This window comes from Rhinolophus ferrumequinum, chromosome 19 (assembly GCF_004115265.2).
Source record: "Rhinolophus ferrumequinum isolate MPI-CBG mRhiFer1 chromosome 19, mRhiFer1_v1.p, whole genome shotgun sequence".
NCBI classification, from domain to species: domain Eukaryota; kingdom Metazoa; phylum Chordata; class Mammalia; order Chiroptera; family Rhinolophidae; genus Rhinolophus; species Rhinolophus ferrumequinum.
In genome coordinates, this window is record NC_046302.1 from 6,990,741 (window position 1) to 7,006,390 (window position 15,650).

Sequence of the window (15,650 nt, forward strand, 5' to 3'; positions counted from 1 at the left end):
GCGAGGCTGCACCGCAGCGGGTAGGGGGCACGCTGGCATCCGGGCAGCGTTGGGTTTTTATTTATTTTTTTTAATTGAGGCCGTGGAGGAGGAAGTTGGAGCCTGACCCACTCACTGTGCGCTTTCCTCTTGTTCTACTCAGGCTCGCAAGATTTCTTCTGGTGACAAAGGGACTCGCAGCGCCACTCGCGGACCAATTAACAGAAGCCCAGTCCCGTGCTGTCGGGGATGGTTCTGCACGCCTGGCTGCTTCTGCCCGGGTCTCTCCGGTTCGAAGCTGTGGGGTGCAGAGGCTGAGCCGCGCTGCCGCCCGGGGATCCGCCACTCGGAGCCGGCGGGCAGTTCCAGGACCCCGGGCCGAGGGGCGCGCCTTAGGCTGCGTGAGCAAAGGGCGGGAGCCCCGCAGCCAAGGCACGTCGGCTTCAGACCTGGTTCAGCAAAAAAACCTCCCCTGCCGCCCCAGAGCGACGCCCCGGGAGTCAGGCGAACGGACAGTACGCCCTTCTCGCCCCCTTTCCTCGCTCCGCCCCCTCCGGACCCTCCCAAAGAGCCCCCGCGACCGGCCCGGGTCCTGGCCACCCGCTGAAGAAGTCGCAGCCGCTGGATTGGGAAGCCTACAATTCATGGGCGGGCCGTGGGGGTTCTGGCGTCTGCAGAGGGGGCTACCCAGAGCTGGGTGAGGGGCGGCCGAGAGCCCGGTGAGCGCGCACTCGAGACTGACCGCGCGGCGGCCCTCGTCGAGGCGATGCCCAGGCGGCTGCGAGCCGCAGGCCACAGGAGGCCGTAGGGGGGCATGGGCCTGGCGCCCCAGTCCTAGGGACCCTCGAGCCTCTCCTCTCTGCTCGGAGTCGCCTGACCTTAGCGATGGCCTCGGAAGTGGTGTGCGGGCTCATCTTCAGGCTGCTGCTCCCCATCTGCCTGACAGTAGGTGAGTGCGGTCCACTCACTGAGGTTACTTGGGAGGGTGAAGGGGACGCCTGGGGAGGGGGGTGGGCTTCCGAACAATTCAAAGTTAAGGGCTCTAATTCCAGACTCGGTTCGGAAGTCCGCGCCGTGGTCCCGGGGCTGGAGGCGTCAGACGCGCGCTGTCCTGAGTGTCACAGTCTGGCCCTTTGACTTCCCGCGCTGGGGCGCACGTTTAGGGTCTCTTAACCGTCCAGCTGCAGAGTCCGGGAGACCGGATCTGCATGTGCTGGAGACTGTGTTGAATTTAGTCTCACGTGGAACATCTTTCGTGGAACGCTGACTTGTACAAAAAGGATACAGATCTGGCTGGAAAACGATTGTATACCCCCTTCCTCGGTGCAGTGCAGGATCCTGCTAGAGTCCCCTTCTCCCTCTGTCCCCAGACGCACAGCACACGGTGCATCCAGAAGGTACAGAGCCATCTCTTCTCCCTCCATCCCAGAATTGTGACGGAAGAGTTGAAGGACTCCGGTTGTTCTAAAAAGAAAAGGAGGGAGAAGTATAGGGAAGCAGTGCCCTAAAGTTGGTTACTTTCTTTTACTCCCACAAAAGCCCCTGCAACAAAAGTGCTGGATGCTGATGCTCTCAGACTACTGAGACCCAGTTACGCCCTTCAGGCGCCGGGTCTTCAGGTTTTTAAAGGATTCGAAAGCTGAACTGCGACTTTCTGGGACTGGTGAGGGTTAAGGGAGGGCCAGAAGAGAGCTTCATGGACTTGCAGTCAAGGATCTCTTTCTATAGGGCTGGCAGGGTGTTTAAAGAAACTGGGCGTCAGGTCCTAAAGACACTGGCAGCGTGCGTGGAGTGAGAGATTCTGCGTTTCTTCTCTAATGGACGGTGCTTCTTAGATTCGATCCCACTCCTAAGAATGACTGGCAGCGCCTTACTTTCCCCTTCCCCCAGCAGAGCTAGAAAACAGAATCTTTTACCAAGTTGCAATTGCATTTACAAAGAGAGCGTGGCCTTCGCGGAAAAGGCCACCAATTTGCATTTGCCAGAGGCTGAGGACTCAACACACCTGTGCTGTTTTATTTGTGCAAGTAATCATTCAAAAGGGGGATTCTAGCGTGTTTCTTGAGGGTTGATCCCAGCTACAGAGAGGATTTTGTAGTCGGTGTTAACATGCCGAGTGAGTGAAGCGTTTCAGGGACTTCAGCGCAGGGAACCTCCGCGGAAACCTGAGAAGGTTCTCGGAGTAGAATCAGTCTGTGGCATCGCAGGGTGCTGGGGAGCAGGAAGGGCCAGCGCACTCATGCCGGCCTTGGCCTCTAGTGTGCCCTTTGATTTTCGAGGCAGGACCATTTTTCAGGGATCTTTGTCCTTAATAATCACGCATGTAGATGAGGAGCGCGGCTTCCAGGAAGCTGATGTGGACTTCTCCGCCAGCTGGTTTAAATTTGAAGAAAAAAGGCTTTGGGAAATCGACTGGGGGAAACAGCGCCAGGTTACTTCTGGTGCGTTACTCACAGGTCATGTCACGGTCTGGGGACTGTCTGTGTATCTGAAACGCCTGGCACCGTGACTGTCTCAGGGCTGGCAGGATATTGAAAGCAACTGGGTATTACTGTACTCTATACAACATTTACTATACGCCGAATGGAAGCTAATGCCGGAGTTGACGAGGGGCTTTCTGTGTGAGGCCGATTTGTGGCTGTCATTACTGACGGGGGAGGAGGACTGGGGAGTGGCACTAGAGTCAGAAGGCCCTCTCTTCTCCATAGGCCCTCCATCTCCCTACCGCTTTTTTCCCCCACATATTCTTTCTCCCCTACCCCCGCCCCCCTTTTCACTCCACTTTTTTTCCCTTCCCTCCCCTCTCTGCGGGGTAGCAGCTTGCGGTGACTGTCCGAAAAGTTAGGTTGATGGTTATCTGCTGCCAGCTCGGTTCACTCCAGTGACTTGCACAACTAGCTAAGTGAAATGACAGCAGGGATTACCCACTGATTGTCAGCGACCTGTCTCAGAGTTTAGGCTCTTGCAGGACCCAGCTTGCCTGCCCCGATGCTCCTTGGGTTGGGGCATTGTTATTTCGACTAACGGTTGGTGGTCTACACCGCAAAACCCTTAACTTGAAGTAGGGCTGTGGAGTTCTGCCCTCCAGTGGGGCCTAGGGGCTTCTCCTTCCCAGCTCAGACGCCCCAAGGCGTGAGCCGCGAGCTGGCCGCTCCTGAGCGCGGGGAGGGAGGCTACCAGGGTCGCCGGGCGGAGCGGGGACCATTGTCCCGGGAATGTGGTCCCGCCTCAGTCCGGCTCCTTCTCCCCCTGTCCCCAGCTTCTTCCCGGGACCCCGTGGGCCCGGCGCAGTGTTCACATCGGTAAGCTTGGGCCCAGGGGTTGGCGTGCTCCCAGCCCAGGACGCAAACGTGCGCTCTACCGCCGGGATTTTCCTGGATCTGCCTCCAGGGACTCAAAGATGACAGCCGCTTAGCCGCATGCGGTGCTGCTGCCTGGATCCCGGGACAGACAGAGTTGGCCCGGCCCGGACGATTCTAGACTACCTTCTCTTTCCAGTTCATTCCTCTGGATTCCTAGGCGTCTTCTGAGCGCAGGGAGGCTAACCTCTGTGTGTGTGTGTGTGTGTGTGTGTGTGTGTGTGTGTGTGTAACACTACGGCGCGCGCCAGGCTACAGGGGGATGGAGGTCTCCTGCTGGGTCTAGAGCCTGTTGCTTTCCCCCACCCCGCCACCCTTGTGGAAAGCTAACCTAGGGGGCGGTGAAGGGCGTGGACCTTGGACTTCACCCCCTGACTGGAAGAGAGGAAAGCTCCTGGGAAGACTAGAGGACTGACCCCCCCCCCTTCATCCACCCCCTCACTTCTTGGCTGCTGCTTAAGAGAGACAACCCACTTCCCAGGGTTAATGATGCCTTCTAATAATTGTAATTGATGGGACGGGGGGGGGGGGGGGGGCTGGGCAGGTGTGGCCTGATCTGAACTCATTTCTATAGGAAGTGGATGTTTTCAAGGTTAGTAGAGGGTTTTCAGGTCTGCCTACTCCCAAGGTGCTACTAAATCAAATATTCAGGTTTCCCTAATATGCATGGGCAGTGCAAAGGTCTGCATTAGAATCGATTTTTACATTTCAGCCATCTATTTTTATATCGGGGCAAGGCAGCCTTCAAAGCCAAGACTTTGCAGAAGCTTATGTTTTGCTCTTTAAACCCATTTCTCTAACATTGATGTTAAAAATTTTCTGCACAGAGATGCTCTAGCATTTTCACTTAATAACGGATGTTAAAAATGAACTGTTACTGTGTTTAATCTGATGCTTAAAATTTCTTTTTCCCTATAAAAGAAATTTACAGAGACATTGTGAGTGACATCAGGCCTCTATTAGGCATTATGTGACTCTTGGGTGTTAAATGCCTAACAAAACCATGATGTAATATTACATGTTGTTTGCCATTCAAAATGAACATCCAGTGACAGATTTTTCCACATCAGTAGAAACTGAAAATTTTAAAGATCTCCTCAATTATCTATGACTGCTTGGATAGTCTTTCTGATTTTTTTCCCTTCAAATAATACATGAAAAAAGCCAAAAACAAAAACAGACAAAGCTTTCCTTAATATTATGCAATCTTTAATAATTATAATGATATCTAATCATTGTTGAGCACTTCAGAAATATTTCTACATTTATTTTCTTTTGGCATTATTCTTCTGTATAAGCACACCTGAATATTTAAGAGCAATCGATTCACAACAATATAGTGATACAGTCTATATATTGTAAAACATTAAATTTTGTAAGATTTGTAGATTTAAATAGTTGTTTCGTGGACCTGGAATCGAGTAAACAAAATAAATCAAATATCCTATTGGATTGAGGCTAAATACAAAACTGTATCGGAAAACATTTTAAAAATATTTGACTGTGATATATAAGCCTATATTGACGCTTATCAAATTCAAATTTATCTTTAAGTATGATTTAGTCTATTCCTGGGTTGGAAATGGATTGGTATATTTTTAATCACATGCTCTTGACCCATTTATTATATCTTGCCTAGTGTTTGGAGTTTCCTTAATGTCCTTCCTAGAAGCACTGACTTAACCATTTTCAGCAGGAGGGAAGGGAGCCCGGCTTGGACAAAATAGATTGGTCCAGAAGGGACAGAGCCATGGTAGCATCAATAGCTTATACTTCCCCTAAATGAAGTGACCATAGCTTAGGAAAGAACAGAGCACAATAGGAGACAGTAACACACAGAAAGAACCAACCAACTAACTAGTGCTCTAAGGAAAAATCACACTTGGATCCAATAGTGCAAATCTAGGAAGAATCTCTAAAATTCCCTATTGAGATAGTTGGATTAAATAAAATCTGAGCGAAAATATGGAGTCACTTTTGAAATATGCATGGGTATGGTTATGTAAACAATTTTCTCTCTATTGTATAATATATTTTTTCACCATATGGAATCTATCATTTTGAAATTACACTTACACATACTCTAAAAATTACACATGAAGCCTGATCAGAGTTTCGATTCTCCCCTTTCTTTTTCTGTGGCTTTCGAGGGTAGGGGCTTTCAGCTACTGAAGGACGTAGTCGCAGCATTTGAAGTCATTTTCTTTTCTGTCACACTTTCTTGGCTTTATGTAAGTAGAGCATATTTATCATTTTCATAGAAGAAAAAAAGTAATAGTGAAAAGGATTAGAAATTTTCAGTTTAATTCTAAAATAAAGTATTTCATAAACAGAGATGGGCATAATCATTTTGTCAACGGGGCAGTGGAAGCTGGAGCCATGTGTCCACCCTGCAGATTCTCATGGGTATGTCACAATGTAGGTAGGCAATGTGTAGTTGCTCATAGTCAGAGGTAAGCAGGCAGCTTTGGATTTTACCTTTGGGAGAGGAGGGTGTGGTGACTTGGCCATTTAAGGGACCTCCATTCACATCAGGTTCTGCCCTTTACTATGTGATCCTAGAGTTGTTTTTGGTTGTTTCTGTTTTCTATCTGTAAAATGGAGATATTAATATCTCCTTTTATGGATGGTTGTAAAATAGTGTGCTCCACACACCTTCTATAATGCCTGACATTCTGCATGTGCTCAAGAAGGCGGGTACTATTATTATATTTATTAATTAAGATGAGAAGAGCAGGGATGCTTGAGGAATGTGTTCCTAGAAATTAACACTAACAGACGGTGACATTAGTCCGAAGGAGACTGATATGTGTACATGGATTTATAGGAAAGCAATTTAATACCTTCCTTAAGCCAAGTTATGCTATGAAAATTGATGTGTGAGTGGCAGGAGAATTTTTAATTATCAGGATTTTTCTTATCAGCTTTGTTTAATATTTTACATATCTGCAATTGCATTCTAGTTAAATAATATGTCCTATTAGAACTATACTGCCAGTGTTTACTTTTCTCTCAGACAGCATGCCATAATTTTCATGGTCTTTATTTAATGTGATTTTATGTATTTATTTGTCTATTTTTACATGGCATTTTTAAAGATCCTATGCTACTAACAATTAATTGTATATGAAGTTACATAGTAACAAAAATACATTATAACTTTTTCCTTAAATGTTCAGGAGAACTTAGAAAAGTATAAGCACACCTGAATATTTAAGAGCAATCGATTCACAACAATATAGTGATACAGTCTATATATTGTAAAACATTAAATTTTGTAAGATTTGTAGATTTAAATAGTTGTTTCGTGGACCTGGAATCGAGTAAACAAAATAAATCAAATATCCTATTGGATTGAGGCTAAATACAAAACTGTATTGGAAAACATTTTAAAAATATTTGGCTGTGAGATCTAAGCCTATATGATGCTTATCAAATTCAAAAGACCCTCCACTTGGCCTTTCAGATCCATTAGGACATGGCAGGATCAAGAAGAACGAGGAGACTTGAAGTCAGGTAATTAATATCTGTGGAGAGACTGCATCAGACATACAGCTTTTTAAAAATTTCATAATTTTTGAACTGTCCAATAATTATCATAGAACATTTAGGCATAGAACATGTAGGCATAGAACATTTAGCTAAATAATTTTGTAAAATTTAAGAGTGATAACATACAATTTTCCATTTTTTTCTATTTACTGGTGTATTAAAAAAAAAAACTATATAAAATAGCAATTAAAAAAATGTCTTTTCCAGGCTCCCATGAACATACAATTTTTGTTTACTTTGTTTTATCATATAGGATGGTGATGTTTTTTCTGATTAATAACGTGCTATTTTTGAATTCTCCTTTCTTTTACTATATTGGGACGCATGGTTCTGCATTAAACTAGGACATTATAGATGGGCATATTTAAACTTTTTGGGATATGAATTTCAAATTTTAAATACATTTTATAAAAAAGAATGGATTTGTTGTATCTGTGTGGTTAGTTCTGGCTGTCTGTTGCAATTCCATCAGACATCTGGGGGTAAAGATATTGCTAATACCTTACTCTCTTAGGGAGTTATTTATTCTATTATCTAAACTCAGATGATTCTCCCCTCAGTATTTTTTCCAGCTCTGAACTCTCTCCCCTTTCTCCCTCTCCCCTTTAGGTTAGACTCTGTCAGCACCAAGCGTCTTATCTTCTCCCTGCAACCTTCTCTGGTGTGCTCAGTGCAAGGTTTCCCTCTGCTCTTTACTTGCACATTCACAGTGATATTGTTGGTGCCACTGACCCTTAGGTACAGATGCTGTCCAAATCAAGTACCTCCTTCATAGATGTTCTTCTAGATTTGTCTTTGCTCTTTCATCTTGGTCAACAGAAGTGTTGTTGCAGTGGGTTTATATCCTGTGTGTTCTTCAGTGTTGGACAACCTGAAACCTGTATCTTGGCCTCTTTACGTCCTCCCCATGTGCTGAGCCAGTTGTGCCTTCCACTGCTCAAAGCCCTCCAGAATCTATTCTGCAGTTAAGAGTATTTGGGGCTTTTCTCCATGTCAATTACATTCCAGCCTTACCTGAGTCAAAATCAGGAATTATTGCCATTTCTACCTTCAGTACTGTGCTTGGCCATCAGCTCAGCAAATTTGTATTCCTATCCTGGTAGCAAGTCAATTCTTTTCTCCCCCATTTATAGATGGCCCTTGCAGCCAGTTTTAAGCAAAGGCAATTCTGTTCTTCATAAGGTCTCTTTTCAATATAGATTTCTCAGGGAAATGTGTCTTAGACAGAGTAAACTTTATATCTCTCACATGATATTCAAGCTGTAGGTGAACCAAAGTTGGTATGCTGACTGTGCTCTATGATGCCCAAGGAGGCTGTTGTCGCTCTGCTATCTCGCAGGTGTTGCATTCATTCCAGTTCCCATGTCCACATTAAGCTGAAGGATGGAGGAAGCAAATACAAAAGGGACACCCCTTCCTCACTTTCTGAGGTCACAACCTGTAAGTTACATGAATCACTTCTGTTCATATCCCATTAGCCTGAATTTAATAGTAGTATTCACTTACCTAACTGCAAAGGAAGCTGGGAAATGTCATCTTTATTTTGGCTGGTAATGTGCTCAGCTAAAAACAGAGGAATTGATAGTGTTGCAGTGATAAAGAGAGAATGGATATTAGCATACCGATATCAGTCTATGCCTCCTGCCGATAAAGGTAACTTAATGTGCCTTGCAGACACTGCTAACTTTTCTACCCCACCATCCCCACTTTACTTCTATACCTGTAACTAGACTCCAGTACTAGCAGGCTCCTCAATGTGATATACAAAGTGTGATCCATGAGCAGGTATACTGCACTCTAAAAGAACCGCATAAGCTTTCTAATTTACACAGACAAAAGTCTGGGGAATATGTGCAGGAATGGGTGTTAAGGCTAGGGGATGATAGCCTTATTATCCCATAATAAGTGGGGGGGACTTATTATCCCATAATGGTGGGGGGGACATAAAGTTGAATCAGGCCAAATGTATTGGTACAGGACCACTAAGCAGAGATTCTGGATTCACTGTCATAGCTTGAAGTGTTAGAAAGAGGTCTATCAGTTTGGTCGGTTGGCTGAAGCATGGACCAAAAGGTGACCTATGCCCAGTGAAATTAAAATGCCGTACCTGCCTTGGTATACCATAGAGGAAAAGATCCAAAGGCTTTTTAGGGGGAGTGGAATGGTAAAGTGGCTTTATCATGTAAGGCCTGCTCACCCACCTTGTGAAGGTACAGAGAACACACATTTCACCACTACTGTGAGAAATAAATTTGTAAGGGGAGGCTTAGCGTCCTTGAACTGCTCTGTGCTTGCTCTTCTCTGTAGGTCAGAAATTATAGCTGTCACTTAACTGGAATCTCATTAAGTGCAATGGAAATATTTGTATTCTGGGTGGCAGGGGCCACCAAGAGGCCCACTTAATTGCCAAAGACAGGGTGGGTATCATTACCACAATGGACAGTGGAGTCAAAGCAGTAATCAAAATAGTCTGACTCCAAAAGACCTATGGCATTTAGCTTGTTAATCATGGTGTTCCTAGAAGTGAAATAGATGTACCGTCCACTAAATTCTGACTTGATTTGTCTAAGTAGAAGAGTTTTAGCCTAAGTGATAAAAGTCTGAATCACCAACACAGAGCCAATGTGCCATTGATTGAGGGGCCTCAATCAATCCCCAGACTTGAGGCAGTTTATAGACCTAGAAACTTTGAAAGAAGGACTTGTGGAGAATAGAGTTGTCTTTGCTTAGAACTGGCTACAAGGGCCATCTATCAACTAGAGAAAAGAATCTGCTTGCTACCAGGACAAGAATACAAACTTGCTGGGCTGATGGCCAAACAAGGTATTGAAGGTGGGAATGACAATGATGGTTTGCCTGATTTGACTGAGATAAGGCTGGAATGTAATTGGCACTGAGAAAATCCCCAAGTACTCTTCACTTTAGAAGAGCAGACTAGGTCCCCTTGAAGAAGTACCCCCACTATGTTGGCCAATTACACTTTCATTTCACTCTTCCCATACCATTTCTTTGAGTAACAAGTCTCTTCCTTTAAGTTGTAAATATTTGTGGAAAGATAAGACTACAACTTGTGGTCCATATATTATTATAAGTTAATTCAAATAGCTTATTTTCCTTCTATCATCTCGTTGGGAGAGAATGCACATTTTAACTGAATAGGGAGAGAGAGCTGTTAAATGTAGGTATGGTTTAGAGTCCAGGGATAATTTTAGAAGGTCATAATATCATCATTGGACATTTAGGGGTTTACCAAGAAGAGTTCCAATACCAAAAGTAGCACATCTTTCCTAAAGCTAGCTTTATACACAGGAAACAGGACACAAAAATTCTTTCTGTTCCTCCTTCTGTTATTTGTATTACGTGGTTTCTGACTTCTAAGAGGATATATACTATTTTGATTAAGAGCCTTAGCTCTGAAGCTTGAATGTTTAGGTATAGATCTTAGTCTGTCATACTAGCTGTGTGACCTTGATCAAGTTGTTTCACCTCTCTGTTCTTCAGTTGTTTCATCTGTAAAATGGGTTGATAATAATAGTACCTAGCTCAGAAGATTGTTGCAAGGCTTAGATTGACAGTGCTTGTCAAGTGCTTGGGTGTAGTACCTGACCCATGGTAAATACTCAATAAATCTTAGGTGTTATTAGTAGTTCTAGAATTTAGGCATTATTATTAGTTAAAGGCTATCCTGAGGACTCATCGGAAGCAGCATAGTTTTCTGGGATGATAATTTGGAGTTGCAGTCAACTTCCAAGGAATTGTTGGAACACGACCCATTCATTGTAAATTGAGGACTGTCTGGTCCCCTTAAGTCCCCCAGTCAGAGTTGGAAGGTCTCTGTGCCCATTTGTTCATTGTTACCTTTGAAATAATGTGGTATCTTAATTGTCCTTTTCAGGCAGAAAGAATTGTTTCTTCTATGTTCACCTGGCACTTGGTTCTTACGTATTATCACAGAATTTTGTATTTAGTTATATGATTGCTCTCTTCCCTTCCATGTATCTGCAAATTCAAGGACCCTGTGTAATGTTTGATAGCCTCAGCACTTAACTTACTGCCTAACATAGCAGATACATTTCACCCTTCTTATCCCCAGGCTCCCCATCCATGGATTCAACTAACTGAGGATTGAAAATATTTGGAAAAACAAAGTCATGTTGTTGCTGATGTGTATTGTGTAGTTAGGTCTATCTATGATGGTTGTGTCTGTACAGAATTTTTTTCTTGTCCTTATTTCCTAAACAATAGAGTTATTACAACTATTTATATAGCATTTACATTGTATTAGGTATTTTAAGTAACAGAGATGATTTAAAGTGTATGGGAGGATGTGTGTGTAGGTTTTATGCAAATACTACAACATTTTATATGAGGGACTTGAGCATCCTCGGATTTTGGTATCTTCTAGCTTGGGCAGGGAGGTGTCCTAGAACCAATTGTCCTTGGATACCAAGGGGCAACAAATACAAAAATATATATACTATTTTTGAATAGGTTTTTCTGACAGCAAGATTGTATCCAATCATTATATTTTAGCTGTCTGGCAAAGGCTATAATACACAGTGAACACTGCAGAAATATTTGCCAATTGATTTTTAAGAAATTCGTGGACTAAATTTTTTTCTCTTGAATACGTCAGAAGTTTGAAAATAGAGTTAGGTATAGTGTCTTATAACTATTGGCTTTTACATTTTTGAATATAAAATTCATACCAGTCTAATTTACATGCTCTGTGACTTTCATAAATGTGAATTTTACCAGCATGGCAATTAATACATTTTACTTGCTTTGCAGTGAATAGAGAAGGAAAAACCCGTTTGACAGTGGTAAAGCTTGACCGAAGCATCATCCCTGAAGTGCATATTATTTTTTAAAATGTTTTTAGCTCTCTTGGAACCACACAATCGATCTGTTTTCTGTTGTGGTCAAATCTGCTAGGTCAGCAGTTTCGGCCACAGGTGCAGAAAAGGAGCAAGAACGTAGAATCTTAACAAGCCGATAATTTTGAACCAAAGCTCCATGGAAATGCATTATAGATCTATGCGGAATTGAGCAGTCTCTGGTCCTGCTATGTCTTCCCTGCTTCTGCGTTCCTGGGACTGTACCTGCCTGCTATCAGCAGTCTGCTTTGACATTGCCAGAGAAATACATGTGCCCCTGCTAGAGAATCTAGAAAGCGAATATTAGGGCCCTGGTCTGAAGGTCTAATAAACAAGTCTCAATTCTGTTAACAATGAGCTATGAGACTTTGCCAATTATTGGAAACTCTATTACTCAAATTACGTCACCTAGAAAAGAAGGAACTGAAAACTAAGAAATATTTTCATGATTCTCACAGTAATGTTTCTGCACATAATTCTTTTCAATGTTAGAAGGTATAACTATAAAGCACTACTTTTTAGCCAATCCTCCAGAATTTTCACATCTTAACTGATCTTCCCTTTTAATAACCATCGTACTTCCATTATTTCACACTTGACCTCAAAGAAATGTTAGAAACTGTTAATGAAATTAATTTGTTTCACGTTAGATATTTGACTGAGAATTTTTCAGAACAGTTAGTATGTAGGAGAGACAATTTAGCTTAGATTTTGCAATCCTAATATTTCAGCGATTCTCCCTCACTTGCTCCCAATGCAGAATCACACACACACACACAGTCAGTGATGGTAATAGCTGGTGGTGGTAAATGCATCATCAAATTTGGTTTAGAATTGGCTGTGTGTAGCTTTGCAGAAATAAAGGAATTTCACCCATAGTTTATGATCAGACATGCCTAAACAGAAAACCAAATCACATGGAGTTTTTGATTGAAGCCAAATTAAACTGTAGGGACATAGAACTGTATAAACAAGATTTCAGTCAGAAAAAAGATATTTTGAGTAAACTACTGAGTTTTATCACAACGTGTAGCGTTTCAATGACATTGTACACCTTATGAGATCTTAGCTGGGTAAAGGAAATGGGAGGTGTACAAACACTACAGGTGTGTGTAGGACAGTCACACTTGCAGATGTTGCTCACCTGGCTGCAGTGCAAGCTGTGGGCTAGCTGGAGGCCTGCGAGCTTCCTGCACTTTAAAGCCTCCTGCATTCTCCTCTTCCTTCTTCCCTCCTTCCGCCTGTTCTTTTCCTCCCCCCTTCCCCTTTTCTCCTCTCCTTCTGCCTCCTCCTCTTCCCCTTCTCCTTCTCCCCTCTTTCCCCTCCTCCTTTTCTCTACTTCCACCCCTTTTACCCTCCTCCCCGTCCCTCACCTCCTCATCCTCCATCTTTTTTAAACTAAAGATTGGAGCTTGCCTACCCCAGGCTAATTCTGACTTTGCTGGTCTTGGGTTCTGAAGTCAGAGCACCTAGTAAGCAAGAACGCATTTTTCGCTAGAGCCAGGCTTACCACCTCAGAGTTGCTGTAGCACACAGCCTCGGGAGGGTCAGGAGACAGGAAGAAAAGTCAGATTACAAGGCTATGGGAAGAGGCGTAGTCATAAAATGGAGATTGTTTCTGGTGAGCCAGTATTTTCCAGAAACTTCCAGCTGCCTAGAATTTTTCATTAACAACCACAAACCTCTAGCAATATTTTTCAAAGCGTCATCATTTTTGCCTTAGAGTCACACTGCATTTTTGACCCACGGTGGCATTGCTTAACAAACCCACCTCATTCACTGGGCTCGCTTATAAGTACGTTGGGCTATTTCCAAACATTAAAACCACCCTCAACATGCAACAATTTCCCACCATCAAGGTTATCTAAAAGGATGTGGCACAGGCCCCAAAGGCATTTCTTAAATTGGATAGCAAAATATTTTGAACAATTATCTTTAGAATAAGGGCACATCTTCCCAAAGTTACTACCTAGATGGAAACAAATCTTAAATACTATCTTACCCTTATGACACAGATTGGTTATCTATTCCAATATATCCACACTCGGAATTGCATATTAGATCTAGTCCCAGAAGGTGTTGTTTAAAATGTAGTGCTAGTCTTTCAAAGAGGGAGCAGTGTACTAGTCAAACAAATTTTGTTTTGAATACCATTGCACCGTATAATAATGTATCATAAATTTGAATATGCAGATAATGCATTTTCTTAAAAAACATATTTTAATTGTGGTTTTAATAGTCCATTGGTGGTGTTTCTTTCAATCACTTTTTTTATTGTCTTCTGATTTTGACCAATTTTTCTTGCTGTCTCCCATTTTATATTTCCCAGAATTCACTAAAATAATACAGTAATCCAAAACTGATTCATAATGTGCCCAGCCTTTCCTATCTTAAAATAGCACTGTTATTTTTTTTACTCCTATGTCAAAGAAAACTCATGTCTGTTTTTGTTGTTGTTGTTGATTCATATCCCTTTATCACTTTGGACATGTTGCTTTCTAGGTTTCTTTTTGGCTATTGCCCAAGATTTAAAAAAATCTTTAAGTGCTCCAAATATTACTATTTAGACCTTTTCGTCTGTGTACCCCTGCCTCACTTCATCTCCACCTCAATTCTGACTAAAAACATATGAAAATATACTTTTTTGGTCTCCCAGTCTCCTTTCTCCTTAAAAATTAAGCAATGCAGAGGTGACAAATAAAAAGATTTGCAGGTCACCCATGGTGTCGTACTCAGTGCTGACCCCCAGGCACTGGTTTTCCTTACTCCAGACCTCATTAAATCACTCTGCACCCTCCACTGCCTGCTGTGTGAGGGGACTCAGCTCCTAAGGGTCTTGTTTCCATGCTAGCAATAAACTATTTAGTGTTCATTAAAAGTCTTGGTCATTATTCACTCATTCTTGTGTGTATATTTCTAGCAAAAAATAATTAAGTTGCAATTGCCTTATAAGCACACCCATCATTTAGCACCATAGTTCCTATATCTCCTTGATATTGTTCCTTGAATGAGTCCAGAATGAACATTGGTTTTGGTTTGTTTTCAACATTTTTCTCTAGAGTGTCATAGGTATCCATCTGACATGTAGCTACATAGATGCAGCGTATAGTTGTCTCTCATCAAGTACAGGTTTAAAGTCAATAGATAGACTGTCAGAGTGACAGTGCTTCCACCTAGAGCCCATCCCAGGTAAAAATGTAACATGCCCAAACATATTTTAGCACCTCCCCACTTCCCCTTCTTATCCTTCAGGAATAACTGCTTTCTCATCTTTCCTTTCCTTTCCCTCCTCCACAGGCTTCTGGGACTTTTCCAGTAGGTTGAGGGCTGAGGGGAAGAACATAGGCTTTTGGGTTAATCAGACCTCAAAGTTTGGGTTTCAAACTTTTGCTTACCTGCTTATTAGTGATAAGATGAACACAAGTGGAAGTTGTATAGATTCTCTGAGCCTCAGTTTCCCAACCTGAAAAATGTCAAGAATCACATCTATCTCAAATATAATAGTAAGGAGTAAATGAAATGATGTGTCAGGAACCTAGCACAGGGTTGACAAATAATGGGCTAACCAAATGTTCTGTTGCTTCTCTTCCTTTCTCCTTCCAAGTGTCTGGGCCTTTCCCACCCCACCTGTCTCCTGAACACTGTACCCTGAATTGTGCCTTGGCTCCTATAGTTCAGAGCCTTGTGGATTGGTAAGGAATCAAGGGAATGTAATATTGCCTCCATGTGTCTCCGTACCAGGGGAACCTGTTTTTAACTGGGAAATAAGTTGTTACCAGAAAGAGGGGGAACTTCTGGGGATGGAAATTCAGTAACTGATGAGGATAAAATAAGGCCAATCGTATTTCCATCTATGATGGTAAACTAAGTTTTCTGGGAACTC

At 42.8% G+C, this 15,650-nt stretch overlaps 1 protein-coding gene across 1 annotated transcript in view; it reads left to right on the forward strand.

Annotated features, from left to right (window-relative positions):
- The first annotated feature begins 368 nt into the window (after positions 1-368).
- The window catches only part of PIEZO2 (piezo type mechanosensitive ion channel component 2), a 430,456-nt gene continuing 415,174 nt past the window's right edge, over positions 369-15,650 (forward strand). The window contains exon 1 of the mRNA XM_033087551.1: positions 369-928. Coding sequence (XP_032943442.1) covers positions 865-928 — 64 coding nt within the window. The 5' untranslated portion in view covers positions 369-864. The remainder of the gene's footprint in view (positions 929-15,650) is intronic.